Genomic DNA, 18,097 nt, shown 5'->3' on the forward strand with positions numbered 1-18,097 from the left:
ATCAGTTTGTAGAAATTTGATTTGTTGTAATTGTTATACAAAAGATCAGTGGTAGATCATCAGATTTGAGAAAAAAGTGTTAAAAAGTCATAATTAAAACACCAATATGAATGGTTTTGTACATTTAAACCAGTATATGAAGAAATTACTTTCATTAAGATCGTTTTAATAAATTTATTTTCATCCGATAGGTATAAATCAATGAAAATGCTTTCTTTCTTTGATAAATTCAATGCTTTCTATGTGACGTAATTTTAACGTAATATTTTTTGATGTATTTTAAATTTTACAGATTTAAAAAAAAAGTGTGTGAACTCCAATTAAACTATCTCTAAAAAAATGAAAAAATGTTTTTGCAGAAGGTAGGTAAATATACAAGAAATTATTTTGTTTTAAGATTATAAACTATTATGTAAATATTCAGGAACAATCTTCTTTGAGCTTCGTTGTCAGGCCCGGATCCAGAGACTGGTTTTGGGGGTGGCGCAAAGCACTTCTTTATCATTATCGTTATCGTTATCGTTGTCGTTGTCGTTGTCGTTGTCGTTGTCGTTGTCGTTGTCGTTGTCGTTGTCGTTGTCGTTGTCGTTGTCGTTGTCGTTGTCGTTGTTGTTGTCGTTGTTGTCGTCGTCGTCGTCGTCGTCGTCGTCGTCGTCGTCGTCGTCGTCGTCGTCGTCGTCGTCGTCGTCGTCGTCGTCGTCGTCGTCGTCGTCGTCGTCGTCGTCGTCGTCGTCGTCGTGGTTGTTGTTGTTGTTGTTGTTGTTGTTGTTATTTTTTTGATGACGTAAGGTATAGGTTAGGAAGGGGAACTTGCATTAATATCGACTAACTGCCTGTTGTCGTTTGGAGAAATTGAAGATCTTTAAAAAATGTTCTGCTTTGGGGGTGGCGATCGCCACATCGCCACCCCCTCTGGATCCGGGCCTGTTCGTTGTTTATTTATATTTACTAGTATAATCGGATATTTTGACACTGAAATAAAATTAAAATATTAAATTAGTTCTTGTTCTAAACCGGTTTGATTTAAAATATATCTTTTATCCAACCAAAAATTCGACAACCCAATGTATGGCAATAGTACATTTTACTAATAGTTTACTAATACTAACTTAAATTGTGATGTTACATTGTTGGTTTGGTAAATGTTATTTTTTAGACAAACAACCTTGGGTGATCGTTTTGGCGCAATCATTTACTTAATAACATTTTATTTTCATTTTTACGGACAAAATACATCAATAAATGTGGAATTATCTGTGCCAAATGAGCAAGCAAGTTGATGATATGTTCATGTCTCTTGGAAAATAAAATTAGCAATACAGTTCAGTTAATTGAGTTGTATATCTGAAACAAAATAAGTACTTATAGTAGTTGAAATATTAGATTATTACAGCATTACAGTTTACCTTTAATGTATCAAAATCACGTTTGACTGAAAGCTTTGGTAATTATAGAAACATAGTTAAATTCGTACAGTAAAAAATTACTCAATGTTAGCAGTCACAGTTAGATGACCTATTCACTTATCACTGGTGACTAGCCATCAGGAATCTTGGTCTACATGCTGCATTTGTCTCCTGTTGCATACAACTTTTCGCTTTACTTACTGCTAGTCATTCTTTTTCTCAATGCAGATATTTCTACTCGGTATCTCAATAAAAAAATTCGATTTCTATTACAATTTTTTTTACAGTTTTAAACAGTTTTCAATGCAAAATTTCATCGTGTGTTCAAAATTAAACTACAACACTATCAATACAATATTTTTAGTAGCAGTAGGACGATTATTTTTTAATTATCATCTGGAATAATATTCTCGCGTCTCTTATAACAAACGTCTGGTGCGCTAGGTAGGTAAATGGGCACTATAAAGCAAAATTATTACCGGTCCGCTTAACCAAATTGTAAAAAATATTCGAAAGTGACACGGGAGACATTATAACTCACCCCGGCAGTTTTTTCTTAGTCCATCCACCCAGGCAATAACCATAATAAGATAACTTATTTGTCTGTGCATACAATTAGCGTTAATCGAGTTTTATCTTAATTTAGCGGAGGTTTAGGTCGACGACGCTTAGCACCAATTAAGCTTTACCTCGAATCCTGAAAACTTAATGTCTGTTTGTCCGTCTCAGGAATTAAATTACTATTATGGTTATGGCGGTCTCTTGTCTTTAAACGCCTCGACGAAGTGTTTTTTTTTTGCTGTTTTGAGTTGGTTATAACATCTCGTATTTATTCAGAGTTTACAGCCAGTGAGACATATTAGCTTTCTGACCATGTGCCGTGGGTATTTCAATGCAAATTTTTATGTGGGAGCAGAAATTCTCTCCCAGCGGACAAAGGATGGTAAATCTTTAATAAAAAATAACTGAAACACCACAAGGTCGCCATACTAACTAAAACAGCATTAATATAATTCTGGTTATTTGGAGAACATTGAAATTGATAAATAATTGATTACGTACTGCTGTTGGGAAAAGTCTAACATTTTCGAATGGCTTGTATATGTTATATTTAGTAAACCAGAGCAGAAATAATGAGTATGAGTAATTAATAACTTGCTAAAGTTGTAAATACTCCCCGTTAGATTTAAAAATTAATACAAAAATATGAATATTAGGGATGCAATCGTTTTATGAGAATTATAAAAACAAATATACGTTTCTTTCTAGGAAAACATTGCAATGGTATGTTCCAAAACTTTATGCTCATTGAAATGCAAGCTTGTAATATAAAAAGAGTACATATTAGAAACAAACCTAAGTAAAGCCTGTAAATTATTGAATGTCTTTATAGTAGCTATTTTTTACATATTTGTCAAGAATGACGTTAGAACAATAGAAATATAATATATTTCTTAAGAATTATGGCATTATTTAACAATTTTAGTGTATCAGGTATATGTTTTTGTTTTAATTGTATTTAGACATATTATTTTTACTACTTTATGTAAAGAATATCAAGATTTACTTTAATATTGGATATATCTGTTGCTTTAATCAGTCCATCTGTTGCTCCCTCAGAAAAATTGTTCTACTTGGAACTTTTTCCTACCTAATATTAAGTCTTCAATTTACAAAAATGCTATATTCTGGTACACATCCGATAGAATATACGACATTTTCCGTTGACTCTGATTATCAGTTAAAAAATCATCAAATGTTACTGACTGAACCATTGAAAAGTCTCATATTCATAAAAATAATTATACAGTTATCACGTCGTTCAACAAATTTACCATAGTTTATATAGTTCTGATAATGTTTCTCCATTTTTCAATAATAATTGTAGGTATTACGTTTTCAATTCAATAATATTTCCCAACAGTGATTACAAATATTGAAAGATTGGCGAGATAAGTAGAGTTTTGCTTATCTTTGACTTTCACTATATGACTATTTTTTCTGGTTGTTTTGTTTTTATTTTTTATAAAATTCTGTATAGTTTTCAACTTCTTGAAATATTATTTCTTCTTTTAAAATACCTTTAGGGAGAGTAGGGTTTAGTGAAGGAAATATCGCTAGTCATTTTTCGAAAAATGTTTTATTCAAAATGTCAAAATAATTCTAAAACAGGTACTTATAATACAATCGCCTTCAAATTAATGATACAGGAAATTTAAGAATAAAAATGAGAGGTACGTTTTAATAATAATAAAAAACAAATTAAATAGTTATAATACAACAAAGGTAACCTATGACTAAAGAAATCTGTACAATTGAGGTAGAACAAAAATCAGTCCTGTGTTAATTGGGCAATATATTCTTTGGGGCATGAATACAATATGCTTACTAATAAAAATAAATAAATAAAAGAGCATGTGAGATTCATGTTTTGGAAGTATCTTAAGACAATATAAAAATAAAATATCTCTACAATAAATATTACTATTTACAATATTTAATGTTTTCCAAACAAACAAGACAAAACACAAGGTAAATCGACAATAAATAAAAACTTACTTGTTTTTACGTTGTAATTATATACAGTAAGGAGGGTGGTCCCAATTTTTGAGAATTTTATGTACGCGTTTTAAATAAATAGGGAAGACTTTCCTGTCAATAAATATTACAGTATATTTACAGTCATTTCAAAATTGTAGGAAATTGGCACTAGGGATAATCAGTCTATAAGTAAGCTAGGCTTAATAAATAAAGCGACTAAAAAAATAATAATTTTTGAAAATGAAAACCAACGAAAACTTCAAAATAAATCTCTAGACATTTCTAACGAACATCATTTCTATTACCCTACTAGTACGATAAATTCCTTCTACACAATCAACGCATATTTACACCTAGTGACTATTTACAGCTGCCTATTTTTGAACCGTCTGTACACTGGGACTGAAAAATTGTACAAAAACTCAGTTCGATTGCTGAGTTAACAGATTCAGTAGCTCAGAATGGTCCATGTTGTTCAAGGTCTGCATGTCGATGCCCAAAGCTTGGGCGACGCTTTCCATGTCTAATCCAAAGGACTTGAGCAGTTCGATGAAGTCCATTTCTTCGCCCGTGAAAGGATTGTGAAGCCTTGGGCAGGAGTGGTTGCACTGAGGCCACGAACATCTTTCCAGCCGTCTGTGTGTGCATCTGCGACCATTGGGCCTCTTCTGGGAATGTAGGACTGACCTTGATGGTTTCCTGTCTGGACTATTTAGATTGTTCGATGTGATGGGTACTGTTCTGTTGTAATTCGTCTGGTTTTCCCTGATTCGATCTGAAACAAGGAATGTACTGTTACATAAGGATATTTTCGAGTAAAGTGTCTTTATCGAACACGCCCGTTACTCGCCTTACTCGTTTCCCTCATAAATCTAAGGCTCGTTCAATAAAGAATCACTTGTTGGTACATAAATAACTATTAAATACAACAATACAGTAAATTTTAAATGTGATAATGTAAAAATAAATAAAATTATGCAATAGATGGTTGATGTAGTGCAGATTAATTTTCAACACATAGGCTGTCCTAGTAGAATCATGTTTAATTGTGTATTTATTCTTCTTAGAAGATTAAAGAGACAAAACTATTTCGATATTTTTTAATTAAGTATCTACTACATATTTTTTAATGTATTGTTCGTCATTTAAAGACCTCGTAGAGAATCCTTTAGAATTTTATTAGGGGATCATAGGAAACTTTAGTGGCGGAATACCGTGAATTGAATATGAAGAACAACTTCATGAAAGAATTGTTATGGTATTGCTAAAAAAATGAAAATGATAACTAGAATTTTTAGGATGTGGTAGTGGAGCCGTAATCAAATTTTCCTATGAAATCGCATTTAGTGCAATCACGGCCTTATAGTTGTAAAATATGGCAAGTCAAAGTCACATTTTATTTTTTCTCAGTTTAATTTAATACAATCTTTTATGTTTTTGTGAACAATTCTTTATTTATTTTTAGGTATTTACAATTTTACTTTTCTTTTTCTGAAACTTATGACAGAACTCATATCTCGTAAAACTTTTTTGTTTATTTTGAAATATTCTGAAAATATATTGAACATCGCATAATATAATGCATAATAATAGAAAATACCAACCTAGTAGTATTGCGATTTCCTTACATACGTGGAAATTATTAACATCTAGTTATATCTGAGGGAAAATTGCTTCTCTGAAACTATTTATTGTGATGCTAATGATATTGATGTTACATTATTTCCTGGTTCTGATACAATAAGCGACGTTTAACGACTGTTACAAAAACTATTCGCCAGGAGAATAACACCGATCGAGAGATCTACAGCCAAGAATAGCGACATCCGGAGTATGCTACTAGATGTCGCTAAATGTATTGAATTAAAATTGTAAAGATGTCAACTACATCTTTTATAATGGAGATAACTAAATGGATACAGGGTGTTTACAGACTCTAAGGGAATTATTTTAATGGTAAGTAGACTTTGCAATAATTAAATCCGTTCAATTTGCAAAACTATGCTTAAAATTAATTTCAAAACTGATTAAGCACTTCTAGGATTGTCTCCTATATTCAAATGCCGTCCGCTATTTTCTCCTATTTCTTGAAGTAAACAGAAAAATGGCTAGTTGAAGTTTAGGTCATTATTTTTACTTTCGTTTTCATTATGGAAACATAGTATTTAATTATTAAAGTTTCAAACAAAATTATTAGTGAACGCCTGTTTATGTTAAGTCATTTATTTTTCTGCGCTTTTACTTTTAACTTATCCAAATGTAGAAATATTGTAGGTATTCTGTCAAAAAAATATTTAAATTTAGTTTATTTCTCCGAAATGCAACATTCTAAGTACAGTGAATTCACAAGAACGTTTCCTACAATTTCGGCCAATACGGTGTTTACTAAAAGTTCTAAATACGAAAGTAACAAAGATAAGAGGGTATATTGTTACGAGAATGACTATAACTAAAAAGTTTGTAATTTGATCCAATATAATTTTCCACAAAAAAATAAAGAACGTTCTTTTTCTTAAAAAAATTGCTATACATTTTTTAAATTTATGATTTTTGGATTGCTCCGTAGGACTTTTTGCATAGGTCCACATTGTATCCCATTGAAATACTTTAATAGCAAAGGAATAAATGTCGTAACAGTTGCAAATTATGTCTAAAGAAGTGACACATTAAATAGCAGAGGAATTATTATGAAATGAAATGTTGAAACGGAAGTTAGAGGTCTTATTAATCTTGGTGGTAATATTCTAATTCATATAACTTCGATAAGAATTTAACTCACCCTTCCTTTTCCTCCCCTTCCGATTTTTCCTGTGCTTCCTCCTCTTCTTCTTGTTCGTTTCTTCACCTTCACTAACACTACTGTTTGTATTATTTGAAATTAAAACACTTTCCACCCGTACGTTATTGCGCTTTCTACCGCGCTTGTTCACAGATTTCACCTGATCGGCGATCATCTCGTTCTTCAGCCTCTTCCACCTCTTCCTCGCGTTCTTATGCTCCCAGCAGTGCAGAGCATCGGCTATGGAGATTTCGTCTATTTTGACGTTCTGCCAGTCTTTCTTCGTTAGAATTGAATGCGAAATGCAAGATGGTGCGAACACCGCGGATACATTCTCGAAGCTTTGCCGTAGAGCATCCCCCATTTTGTGGATATAGTCCCATTGTTGCTTCGTCACCGGGGCTCCAACGTTATCCGCGTCCATTTGCGCCTCATCGAATAGCCATTGGAACACGAACAGCTCGGCTGAAATAATACGGATGCGTTTCAATAGAGGTATAAATGCATGAGGATATATTTTTATTTGTGCTTCAGTTGAAAGCTCACGTTTTTGTAACGGAATGATACAATCAGCGGCGGCGGAATTTTGTAACGTATTTACAAGGTTTAATATAACGATTTATGAAAACAAATGATCACAATACTGTAATTTAACGCTTTAATAAACAATTTAAGATCCTCAGATTCTTTAAATTATTAATTTTTGTGGCTTATATTTCAGAAATCAGAGATACAGCCAAAAAATCGTGAAATTTCAGAGTTCCGAAGTACCAAAACGTATCTACATCTTGAAAGACACTACGAGATTCTTTTTCCAATACTAACTACTTACCGTTAAGTATAGGGTACAGCCTGTACCCGAAGTAACACCTCCATGGTTCACTCAAATAAACCTCTCTACACCTCCTGGGTACTTTCCCTTGCCACATCTCCATACCTTTCCTGATAGCGTCAACTGCTGGTTTATTGGTTGGTGCGTAGGGAGTTCTATCCAGAAACCACCCAGAATCCGTCACCCCACTGACGTGTATCTGTTTCAGCGACATCTGCTCGTGAAGGTACTCTTGGACGAAGTCCAAGTTGATCATGACTCCAGTCCCTCCAGCGCTGCTGCCAGTCAGAAGCAGATCGGTGCTGTTTTCGAGACCTAGAGGAATCAGGTCTCTGACAACCTGGAGCACCACCGAGGAACCCATGAAGCTGAACATTTGGTTGGGAGAAGCCGCTCTGGAGCCGCTCCAGGAGTCACTGGTGCAGTAGGGCACGAACACGTGGTTTACGTTCCACCAGAAGGGGTTCTCTTCCATGTTGGGGGATAGGATCCCTCCAACTGAAATGGAAGATAATATTTATGACAGTATTCTTGGGTATGGACCTGTTATTCAATAATGAACGCTTTTTAAATAATATAATAGTTAAGAAATTGTCTACATACCATCTCTAGTATCAGGCCATTGTGAAGAGGTCATGTAGTGCCTTTGTTTGAGCCACCTGTTCCTGCAGCTGTGATGGTCGTAGCAGTACCATCCGCCTTCCAAAAATATTATCCATTTTTTGCTGGTGTGCGATTTTCTAAGGTAGAATCTGTAATAAAACAGATATAATTATTATCATCGTGAGGGAGGAGGCGCTTTACATTTTAAATAATTTTCATTTCTGAGATTTAAAATATATTTTTACTCTTCTTGAGCTGACACCAAAGTAGTTTACCATTTGTTTTGTTATAGAGTGTATATTTCAAGTAAAAACTTCTTGTAGCAATGCAAATAATATATAAAATAAAGATAAAAGTTACTTTATTACTTATAAAAAAAGTTATTCTTATAGAACAAAAGATCTATATCTATCAATATGTATTACTTGATTTTTCATTTAACTCATGCTGCAAAAACGAAATAAAAAGAAGTTTATTACTGGAGAATACTTTATAGTTAATGTATCAACAAAATTGCCACTCTGCACATATTTTTAATACCTATCTGTAACATCCTTAAATTGGGAAATCCCGATTATTATTCAATTTACCGTTTTCTATCCCATTTACAGCTTTATTATTAATAGATTTCATATAAAAAGTCTTCATAACAGAACAAGCGAAAGAAATATGAGTTTTGCCAATGGCGTAACAAAAAATTGCAGTAGGTAGCTAAGTCTTCATGTAACTCAATTGCTCGTAACCAAACATATAATTAAAGAGAAACAAAAAATGTATATACACAATAATGTAAGTAAAATATAACAAATACAAGAAAATATATAAATAATATTCATTATTCTTGGTAAATATACTTTAGTTACTCATTTTAAAATCGGTAATATACAGCCGAATGTTTCACCTAAAGCTCTTTAAAATTATAAATTATACGAGATATTAAATGAAACACATTTCAAATAAAGAAGGGATTTCTTTATACCTACTCGTATGATAGAGTATCTACATATAAAGGAACATAAAATAGTATTATTGGCTTCCGTTTTTTCATATATCGTAATGCAAATTCCGCACCGAATGAATTTTCTACCTGTAGGAATATTTTACGGTAATATCACTGCTTATATTGAATATTTTCCACGGAAAAGGTGAAAAACGATAAAAGTATTACTTTTACGCTGCTAAGAGAGAGATTTATCCAGTTGTTCCCGTACCATTATGTTCTACTGCACAACAGTAATCACTGTTTTAGATTCTATTAATAATAATAACAGTTCGTGCTGTCGGTGCCTTTGATAAAAACGCAAAAAACACGTAATAATAGTAATGAAGTGAATAACAATGGTTAAAATGTTCCGGTATAATCGAGTTTACGTAAGTAGGCACCTTTTAAATTGGAACCTAGAAGAACCAATCTAATACACATTCCGCTATTGATGCAATAAAGATTTTATTTAACCTAGTTCTAAACGGTGTACTAACGGTATTTGAAATGGATGGGCAACGCTCGTTGATGCCAGGTCTTCGAAGGACTACATTCAGGATCGTTTGGAGTATGGAAATAATACGAATATATTCATATTGCACATAAAAGCTTCAACGACGTTTTATTTGGAATATGGCAAATGTATCTAGGTTTAGGGAAAAATTGACAACTTGGCAACACTAAATAGTAACATGAACCGTACAAACGAACCCTTCTAGTGAATTAAAGGAAAACAGTCTTCAACATAGTCAAAAATATACGTTTAGAATATATTTTTCACATATTTTCTAATAGTCTGAAAAAATTAATAAATTCTAAAAAATTATATTTTAATTTGTCGCATATTTTGTGCACTTTTGCTTTGTTACAAATATCAAGCAAATTTGGCAAGTTGAAACATAAACGTAAAAGTTGAACAAAATTGCGTTTGCTATAAATAGAAATAGTTTATTAGTTGAGATAGGAAGAGGCCGTAAATATATTTTTTTAAGACATTTCCTACAAGTTTCTTTGATGTATCATCTCAAAAGATGCTTATTTATTTCTTATAAAAAGTTAGAGTTTAAAATTTCCGTGTAAATGTTAAAAATCATGCATATTTATTTTAAATTTGACTTCATCGCTATTTTTTTTTCAATCAAAAGAACACGTTTTACATATTAAATTGTACTAATTTCTAAAAAAATATATCAGATATAACTAGATTTAGGGAAAAGTTCTCAGCTTGGCAACACTGTACGGTAGTACATTATGCACTTTAAGGATCTACTTCGTTAAGATTTACTTTAATAGAGATGAAAGAATTATATAAACTTGCGGCATCAGCTCTGCCGCCACAGAACACCCATGATTTACGGGATTTGCGTTTTAGAGCAACACCGATTTTCCCACGAATTTAACTGTTAATTTGTTTTTTTATTGCCTCGTAAATTCGGATGGTACTTTTATCAACGCGGAAAGTGGTATAAATTACGTCGCCTTGTTTATTTAGTTTTGAATTTGCCGCAAAGTGGTGTACATACGGACGTTTGTTTAAATACACACGAAAATATTTCTCAAGGGTTTTGTTGGTTCTCTTATACAATGTTTCAACATAGTGTGGGATATTTTTTCTAACGATACATTTTGATGATGTAGCACAATGTTGAGTCTTTTTGTTTATAATTTTCTTTTATACATTTTCTTTTTTCACATATGATGAGAACAACTGAAATAAAAATTTGTCCACTACACAACTGACGCCCTATACAATTAACGCCAAAATTAGTTCAAAATTCTTATTTATCATGTCAAAAACATAATAGTGCCAATTTTTTTGTTCATACTCTGACAGATTTCAAAATTATTGAGACATTTCAAAATAAAATTCACGTTGTATTTTCGAAACCAGCAACATTTACATAAGACATATTTTTACATAACTTGAAGACGCAGAGATCTGTCAATAAACTAAGCAATCTGAAGCCTTTGGGTATCTCCCTGTGTCGATTTTTACACTACATTTATTAAAAATAACTTAGAATATGTAAATATAAAAGTAACTTTTTTAATTTTTGATATATGTAGAAATTACGACTACTTTGAGACAATTTTAAAATAAACTATTGGTTTGGTCTTAATTCAGTTTTTGACAACAAAGATGGTAATAATTTTCAGAAAAGAAATGTTTTTTGACCTATTTCTGATTTATTTAGAAATAAAATGTAAGCCATCTGTTTTGTCAGAAGGGCCAGTCGAAATTAAAAGCACTCGTCAATTTCCAAAATACTCAGTAGAGTCAAAATTCTAGGGTTCTTAATAATAATGCCTCAGTATATCCGTCACTGGTTGATATGTTGTAAAGTAAATGTCAAATATATTTTTTTTATATTTAACCTTTACGCCAAACCTGAAGTGTTTTATAACCTATAAGTATATGAAGTGTTTTTTTTAATGAAGACGAATAATTACCTATTTTGGAATTGTCTAAAATAATATTAGTGACTTATTTACTGAAATTTTAGGAATTAATTATTTTTTTTTAGATTTACCTACATTACAAATTATATTATGTTTTATTATTGCAAAGCTGGTAGTACCAACAACGACCAACACTAGCGGCTAGTTATCAGAAAAATAGTTCTTGTGAAACTTCCACAAACTATCTATGAAGCGAAACATTAACTAGAAGTTAACTGCTTTGTATGGTTTTTCGCACACATACCATATTTATCCAATACTTTTGTTGCGTTTGAACATCTCACATACATTTTGTTTCAAGCACAAATTGCTCTTTCCAGGTAACGAAGCGAGAATTCGCCAAACACCGACTAAAACAAGCAGATATTTACCCGGCCTGAGATCCGTCGTTGCAAGTGATCGACCTGTTGGACAGGAAGACCTTCTTGAGCGCCCTGACTTCGTTGGCTTTGGTCTCCTGGTCCTGGTTCTGGGCGAACCTCTGTATACTGTTGGTGTGGATGGGCTGTTCCATGGTAACATCGTTGGGGAGTGCTGCGCATATGCCCAGGCACAACGAAATTATCTGAAAAATAACCATATAATCAGATTAACCATATAATTGGTGCTTTTTGTGATTTAATGATTCATCATTGAGCCATTCAAAACAATATATACAACGGCCTTCTTTGTAAACGAAATGCCGAACGATATTTTGCGGCCGGTGATCAGGGCCGGGCTAGGATTTCCATTCACTTTAGAGGATAATTAACAACGGACTACTTACATATTTTTACGAACTTCCGTAGGTACTGGCGACAATGTAAAAATTGAGATTTTGTATATGTTGATTTTTAACTGTTCAAATGTTTACAAAAAGATGAAGATTTAAAATTAGAAGCAATTAAGTATTTGGATTACTTATATAGAGTGATTACAAAGAATATTCTTTAATAGTAAGTAAAATGCAGTAATAATATAATCATTTTCAATAATTAGAACCGTTGAAACAGCAAAAGATTGCTTAAAATCGATAATAACCAATACCGTTGAAAAAATGTTCCAAAAAATAGTTTTGGTGTTGTTTTACATAACTATGAAATATTTTTTGGCTATTCTATTTGCTTTTAAATAAAAAAAGATACAATTTTTGCGAGCGCCATTCTCGTGTAAGGAATAATTATAAAGAGACAATAATCTTAAACAGTTAGTAGCAAAAATATTTATAGGTTCTTGAACAACGAAGTCTCTATGTTATGAATTATCTCTATTTTTAAATATATCGAAGAACAAAATACGGATTGATATAGATATTTTTAAGTCTATTTTTCTTCCAAAAAAGAACCATTAATACTGTATTTGTTCGAGATGAAGTATGCACAAAGGGTGATAAGGACTGTATTCATTCTCCCAATTTTTTTGTTTTAAATGTGTCAAATTATTATTAAGTTCACGCTGACATTATATTTAGTCTATAATTTTTTTACCTTTTGGCAACATAAATACTAGCAACTTCTAAATTAGATCAGATTCCAATAATGTAGCATATTAAGTATGTATGTATGATTAAAAATTACGTCAACATTTCATCATTTTCTGCTACTTTAAGTTTATTTAAAAACAGTTTGTATTAGTGAAAGAATATTAGTCGGTTCATAATCCATATTGTTCACAAAAAGTATATACAAACTCATTTGATTTTGATTAATCAATGAACAATAATCTCATACGAAACTTTTATTCGGCTGAAATTTGGACAGTTTGAAAATTTTCTAATGCCGGACCTGCCCTCGCCGCCTTTGATCTGACCAGGTTTCTCCAAATACTTCATTTATAAGGAGATATTCCAAGTATTTAAATCAGCTGGCTATTTGTGATATTATGATAAAATTAAGACCAGGCTTCAAAGGATATTCTAAGTCTGGCCACAATAACAGGAACGCTTGTAGAACATAAAAATATTTTGATAAATATGTAGAAGAGTATGGCGTAACTGAAAAATATAGTAGGTATGTTATTCTATAACATATAAATAGTATGTATGGTACTTTAACCGGCACTAAGTGCTTCTTTTGAATCAACTTTGATTTTATACAGGAGATTCCGGTTATATTTAAAAAAGGAGGTGAATTTCCTTTCGAAAAATATTGGGGGTCGTTCATACAACCTTTTTCTCATGTTGTCATTACGAGAAACTGGTTGTTAAAGTTGTTACTTTGAAGAGGGTTATTCTTAATTTGGAAAAGAATTAAATAATACTATATAATAAAGCTCTTTGCTCACAGAAAACGACAAGTCAATTTAAAAATGTTATTATGAAATGGTAAATTACTATGGATTTAATTTAATTGTCATAAATATCAATAAATGAAATATTAATGACAGTTACTCATTTTTTAACTTTAAGCTTATGGAGATACAATGTTTTAATTTCAATAATTAAAAAATTATAAAAAATTAACAACTATTAAAAAAATAATATTAGCAACAGTAAGGTTTAATTATTTAGCAATTTTAGTTTCCTCGAATTGTTCACAATTAACAATTTTGTTATTCTAAGAGTCTGTTAACAATTTTTCATAATTTATCTTGCTGCCATATTTTCTACCAATGAAAATCTTAATTCCCTTTGTATAGCTACTTGTTTTAAAATGCTATAATTTTCTGTATAAAAAAAATGTCTATTAAAACAAGACTTATTCACTTTCCACTTATTAAATAAAATGAAAAACTAGAAGTTATTTCTCAAATTGTGTTATAGTGCATAATTTTTAAATGCATTCAAGGATTTTGCTTCTATGCGCTCTACGAATTTCAAAGTATTTTTCTGTTGCGTTTCAGCCTGAACAACCAATTAGAATTCCGTGGATTTGGCTATAAAGAATCCAATTAATTAAAGCGCCTACATTTTTGTAATCCACCACTGAAGCTTCTATATGCTCGTATTTTTGTTATTCCGAGAAACCCCATTATTTCCACAATAAAAATACTGAGGATTTTTCACATTGCGCAATAAGAATATCTTAATTGTCGATAAATTATTAAAATACCTGTTCATTATCTAGTGGTTCAAAGGAGCCGACGGTGGAGAGATATATTGGTTATAAATAATCATGGTCATGGGCATGGGTCACCCGAAATTATTCCTCCATAAAGGACTCGTTGCTCCTTTCAGTGCTATCTGCAGGTGTGCATGTCCTTTTTTATGGCCGCAGGTATATAATTACCGGCCCTTCTGTTATTTTTGGCCAAAGCCAGAAAGTCGAGCGTCTTTATTACGTTAATTTTCAGAAATGAGTTTCACCGATTCTTGGAATTTTCTCATTCTGGTCACACAATTTCTTCCAATACAATGAAGTCTAATGTTTAATTAAGTAAGGAGAAATATATTTCCAAACAGTTGTATTTAAATTCACTCAAAATCAAACTAAAAAATCTTAAGGCAGACCGCTGCGTAAAAAGTAAAGTCAGGTAGCTCAGTCGAGTTGTTAAAATCTCCGTTTTATTACCTTTTATTGACCGTCACTGATTGACTTCTTTGACAAACTGAAACCGTTAAAATATTACCCTTTATCTAGCCGAAACATGAAAGTGGCCATTAGTATTTATAGCACCAAGAGATACGGCTCAATTCAGATTTATTTTCCAGTTTGCAGACCGTTTAAAGGATGATTTATTGGAGAAATTACAGGGATCTTATGTTTCGTGAACTCCGTACTAATTTTTTCCATAATCTATTTGTTCTAGGAGAATCGAGATATAGAAATATTGCCGAAACAGTCCAGTATTACTATTACAGTATCTGCCGTTGATTTAGGCTTGCACCATAGAGTGGACACATATCTTTAACCGAAAACTTTTTGTCAATGACCGTGTAAAACATATCGTCATCTCAAACAACACGAACCGGCCCACAAAAACTATCGCCTTAGCACGCTAGCCTCGGGAGCTAGCGCAGGAATTCCTATTAGGTAACACAGAAATGTGTGTGAAATAATCTGTCGCGATAAAAAATAGCGCACGGCATTATGTTGGTCTTCGCGTGGTAAATTAAAAAGTACGGCTCCTTTTGAGGAGCCTGCAGCCAATTAAACTGTAAATTTCCTTAAATCACTGTCATTTGGGATATTTGGAGAGGCTTAATTCGGGAGCTGGGGGATAAACAGAGAAATCTCGTACGTTGAGCTCATTAGAAGACAAAGGAAGATGCACGCAATATCAAACTAAATCACTCGATTTGTTACCTATATGCGCTGTGATGCAAAGTATAAATATTTCATTGTTTTTATGCTGCTGTATTTTTTACTTCTTGTACTAAAAGATTTTAAAAAACATAGTTCATTTGAAAATTTTCCATTTTATTTTATTATTCCAAATTGAATTACACAATTAATTTGTGTACCGAAAGGTTTATTTGAATTTTCCGTCACCTATCCTCATACATACCTACTCTATTGCGCTGTTACCATTATTCCTTCGCGTTTATTACTTGGTGGACGACAAGTCAGAACTTTTTATGTTTGATAATTTATTTCTCTGTGACAACAGTCATAATAGGCATCGTTTAGTTAAAGATGCAACTTCTTAACAATGATTTATCCCTAGAGGTAACTAACAAAACCAATGTTTTCGCAATTCTCTTAGAACAAATTGTTTAGCATCTTGCTAATCTATTCAAAGTATTTCAATTAATGTATATGCTTAATGCCTATGAATAACTTTTTTTCTCTTTATCACCTCAAGGATAAATTCAACAATCAAAATGTGGTGGAGTGACGCGTAAGATAGGTTTCTTATTTTATATGATTAGGAAAACTTTATTTCGTAAGTTCTAATTATCGTATGCTTTTGTTTCTCAATACCTACATACTCTTACTAACATCCACTTTGATGTAAATAAATATTTGCCAGATTAGATATTAAGTTCTCTAGGAATTACTATAATCTATTAAGTCTAATAAATTACATTCCGCATCGTGCTTTAGTAAGTAACTCTAAGACAGCTTAGAACAAACGTATATAGGTTTTTTTTTTCTTAGAATTAGAAGAATTCACCACCCTCTATGTAACTAGAATGTATACTTACCATTCTGTGTATATTCATGCTAAACGTACAAAACATTTCTGTAAATATTTTTGCACTTTTCGCTTAACTATTTCGATGTGGTGTGTGAGGGGAACGGTATATTATTACTCTGTATGTCCTTCAACGTTTTATCATCGTAAGTGGTGCAGGAATAATCAAAATCATCTTTTAACATTTTTTCGACGTCTGTTACATAATTCCACCTTTTCGAATAAGCCGACGGTTCCGTTCATGAGCGGTGGATATAATAACTGTAACATGCTCTAGCGAACCGCGGACAGTGAACTGAAAGCGCTTTTGCTTTTGCCGCCAATAGTTAACATTTACAATTATCACAAATTGTTACGTGATTCTCCATGCTCAGGCACTACACTCCCTAATACCGGGAACGAAAAAGAAGATGCGTTTCGTAACGTATTGTTTCGTGCATTTGTGTGTGGGTAATTATTACAATAGCCTGGAATCGTGTACGTTCATTAGACACGGTTTTTACCCTAACATGTAGATCGAAAAAGGTCTCATACCATTAAGTCATTAACGATCGAAGTATAATGGCTTAAAATTATATCTGTGAAATCAGTTGAAATAGAAATAAAATATACGAGCACCGGCGGAGGAGTGGAGCATCACAAGCTTCAATCCTATAATGGATTTTTATTGCAGGAAAAGTACCTCCATTTATCTTCTCTACAAAAGTACATCATTTTAACGCTATAGTAAGTTATTCTAAAAGTTGGAGAAGCAGTTACGTAAAAAGGATTTTACTCCTAAAGAAAAAAAAACAAGAAGGAAACTATAAGTAATCTTAACATCTATCTTAGTTTGGAAAAAACAAGAAACAATTGAAAAAAAACTGTTTTTCCAAAGCAAGGAATTGAAAAAAATGATAGAATTGAAAGATAATAATAATAATAAGAAGAAGAAGAAGAAAGAAGAAAGAAGGAAGAAATTAGAATAAAAAAAATAACAATAAGAAGAAAAATATTAAATATATTAAATATGTGCCAAATAAACATATTCTTGAAGCAAGGTAGTAATTTTTTTTGAAATCAAATTGTTTTTTGGTTGTCTTAACCTATGTCATATTGATAAGAACTAATAAGTTTGAAACCGGTTTAGTGAATCATCTTAGCTTTTCGTCGGGGCACGTAAATCACAGAGTGGTCGTTACCAACAATATCATTACTTAAAATGTCTTTTGTAACTTGAAATAAATCGGATATTTTCATAACTTCGAACATCTTATGAAAAACGAAATGTTCCCGGACATATGATTATAGGAATTTTTCTGTTAATTTCTCGTGGAATCAAGCATACTTACCTAAAATTATTTCCATGTAGTCCAGGAAAGTTAAGACATAAAAAGACGGAATAAGCTAACTTTTTCACTGTGAGATTTTTTTTATAGAAAAGTGTAGGTAGGTCACAC

At 32.1% G+C, this 18,097-nt stretch overlaps 1 protein-coding gene across 1 annotated transcript; it reads right to left on the reverse strand.

The window, feature by feature from the left end:
- Nucleotides 1–4,369: 4,369 nt before the first annotated feature.
- On the reverse strand, nucleotides 4,370–16,686 carry LOC108909752 (palmitoleoyl-protein carboxylesterase NOTUM). The gene is made up of 6 exons (XM_018714165.1): nucleotides 16,669–16,686; nucleotides 11,975–12,168; nucleotides 8,162–8,310; nucleotides 7,559–8,056; nucleotides 6,727–7,191; nucleotides 4,370–4,722 (listed from the first exon to the last, which is right to left on the reverse strand). Exons 1-6 carry the CDS (start codon nucleotides 16,684–16,686, stop codon nucleotides 4,370–4,372), a joined length of 1,677 nt encoding a protein of 558 aa, XP_018569681.1.
- Between the last annotated feature and the right edge of the window lie 1,411 nt (nucleotides 16,687–18,097).

This window comes from Anoplophora glabripennis, unplaced genomic scaffold, assembly GCF_000390285.2.
Source record: "Anoplophora glabripennis isolate ALB-LARVAE unplaced genomic scaffold, Agla_2.0 scaffold27, whole genome shotgun sequence".
In the NCBI taxonomy this organism is placed as follows: domain Eukaryota; kingdom Metazoa; phylum Arthropoda; class Insecta; order Coleoptera; family Cerambycidae; genus Anoplophora; species Anoplophora glabripennis.

Excerpts from the sequence above, each read along its gene's own strand:
- LOC108909752 (XM_018714165.1), bottom strand. Across the intron at positions 8,311-11,974 it reads AACGACGGATCTCAGGCCGG|ATTCTACCTTAGAAAATCGC; the intron begins GTAAATATCTGC and ends GTTTTATTACAG. Across the intron at positions 7,192-7,558 it reads GCTGTACCCTATACTTAACG|CCGAGCTGTTCGTGTTCCAA; the intron begins GTAAGTAGTTAG and ends GTATTATTTCAG.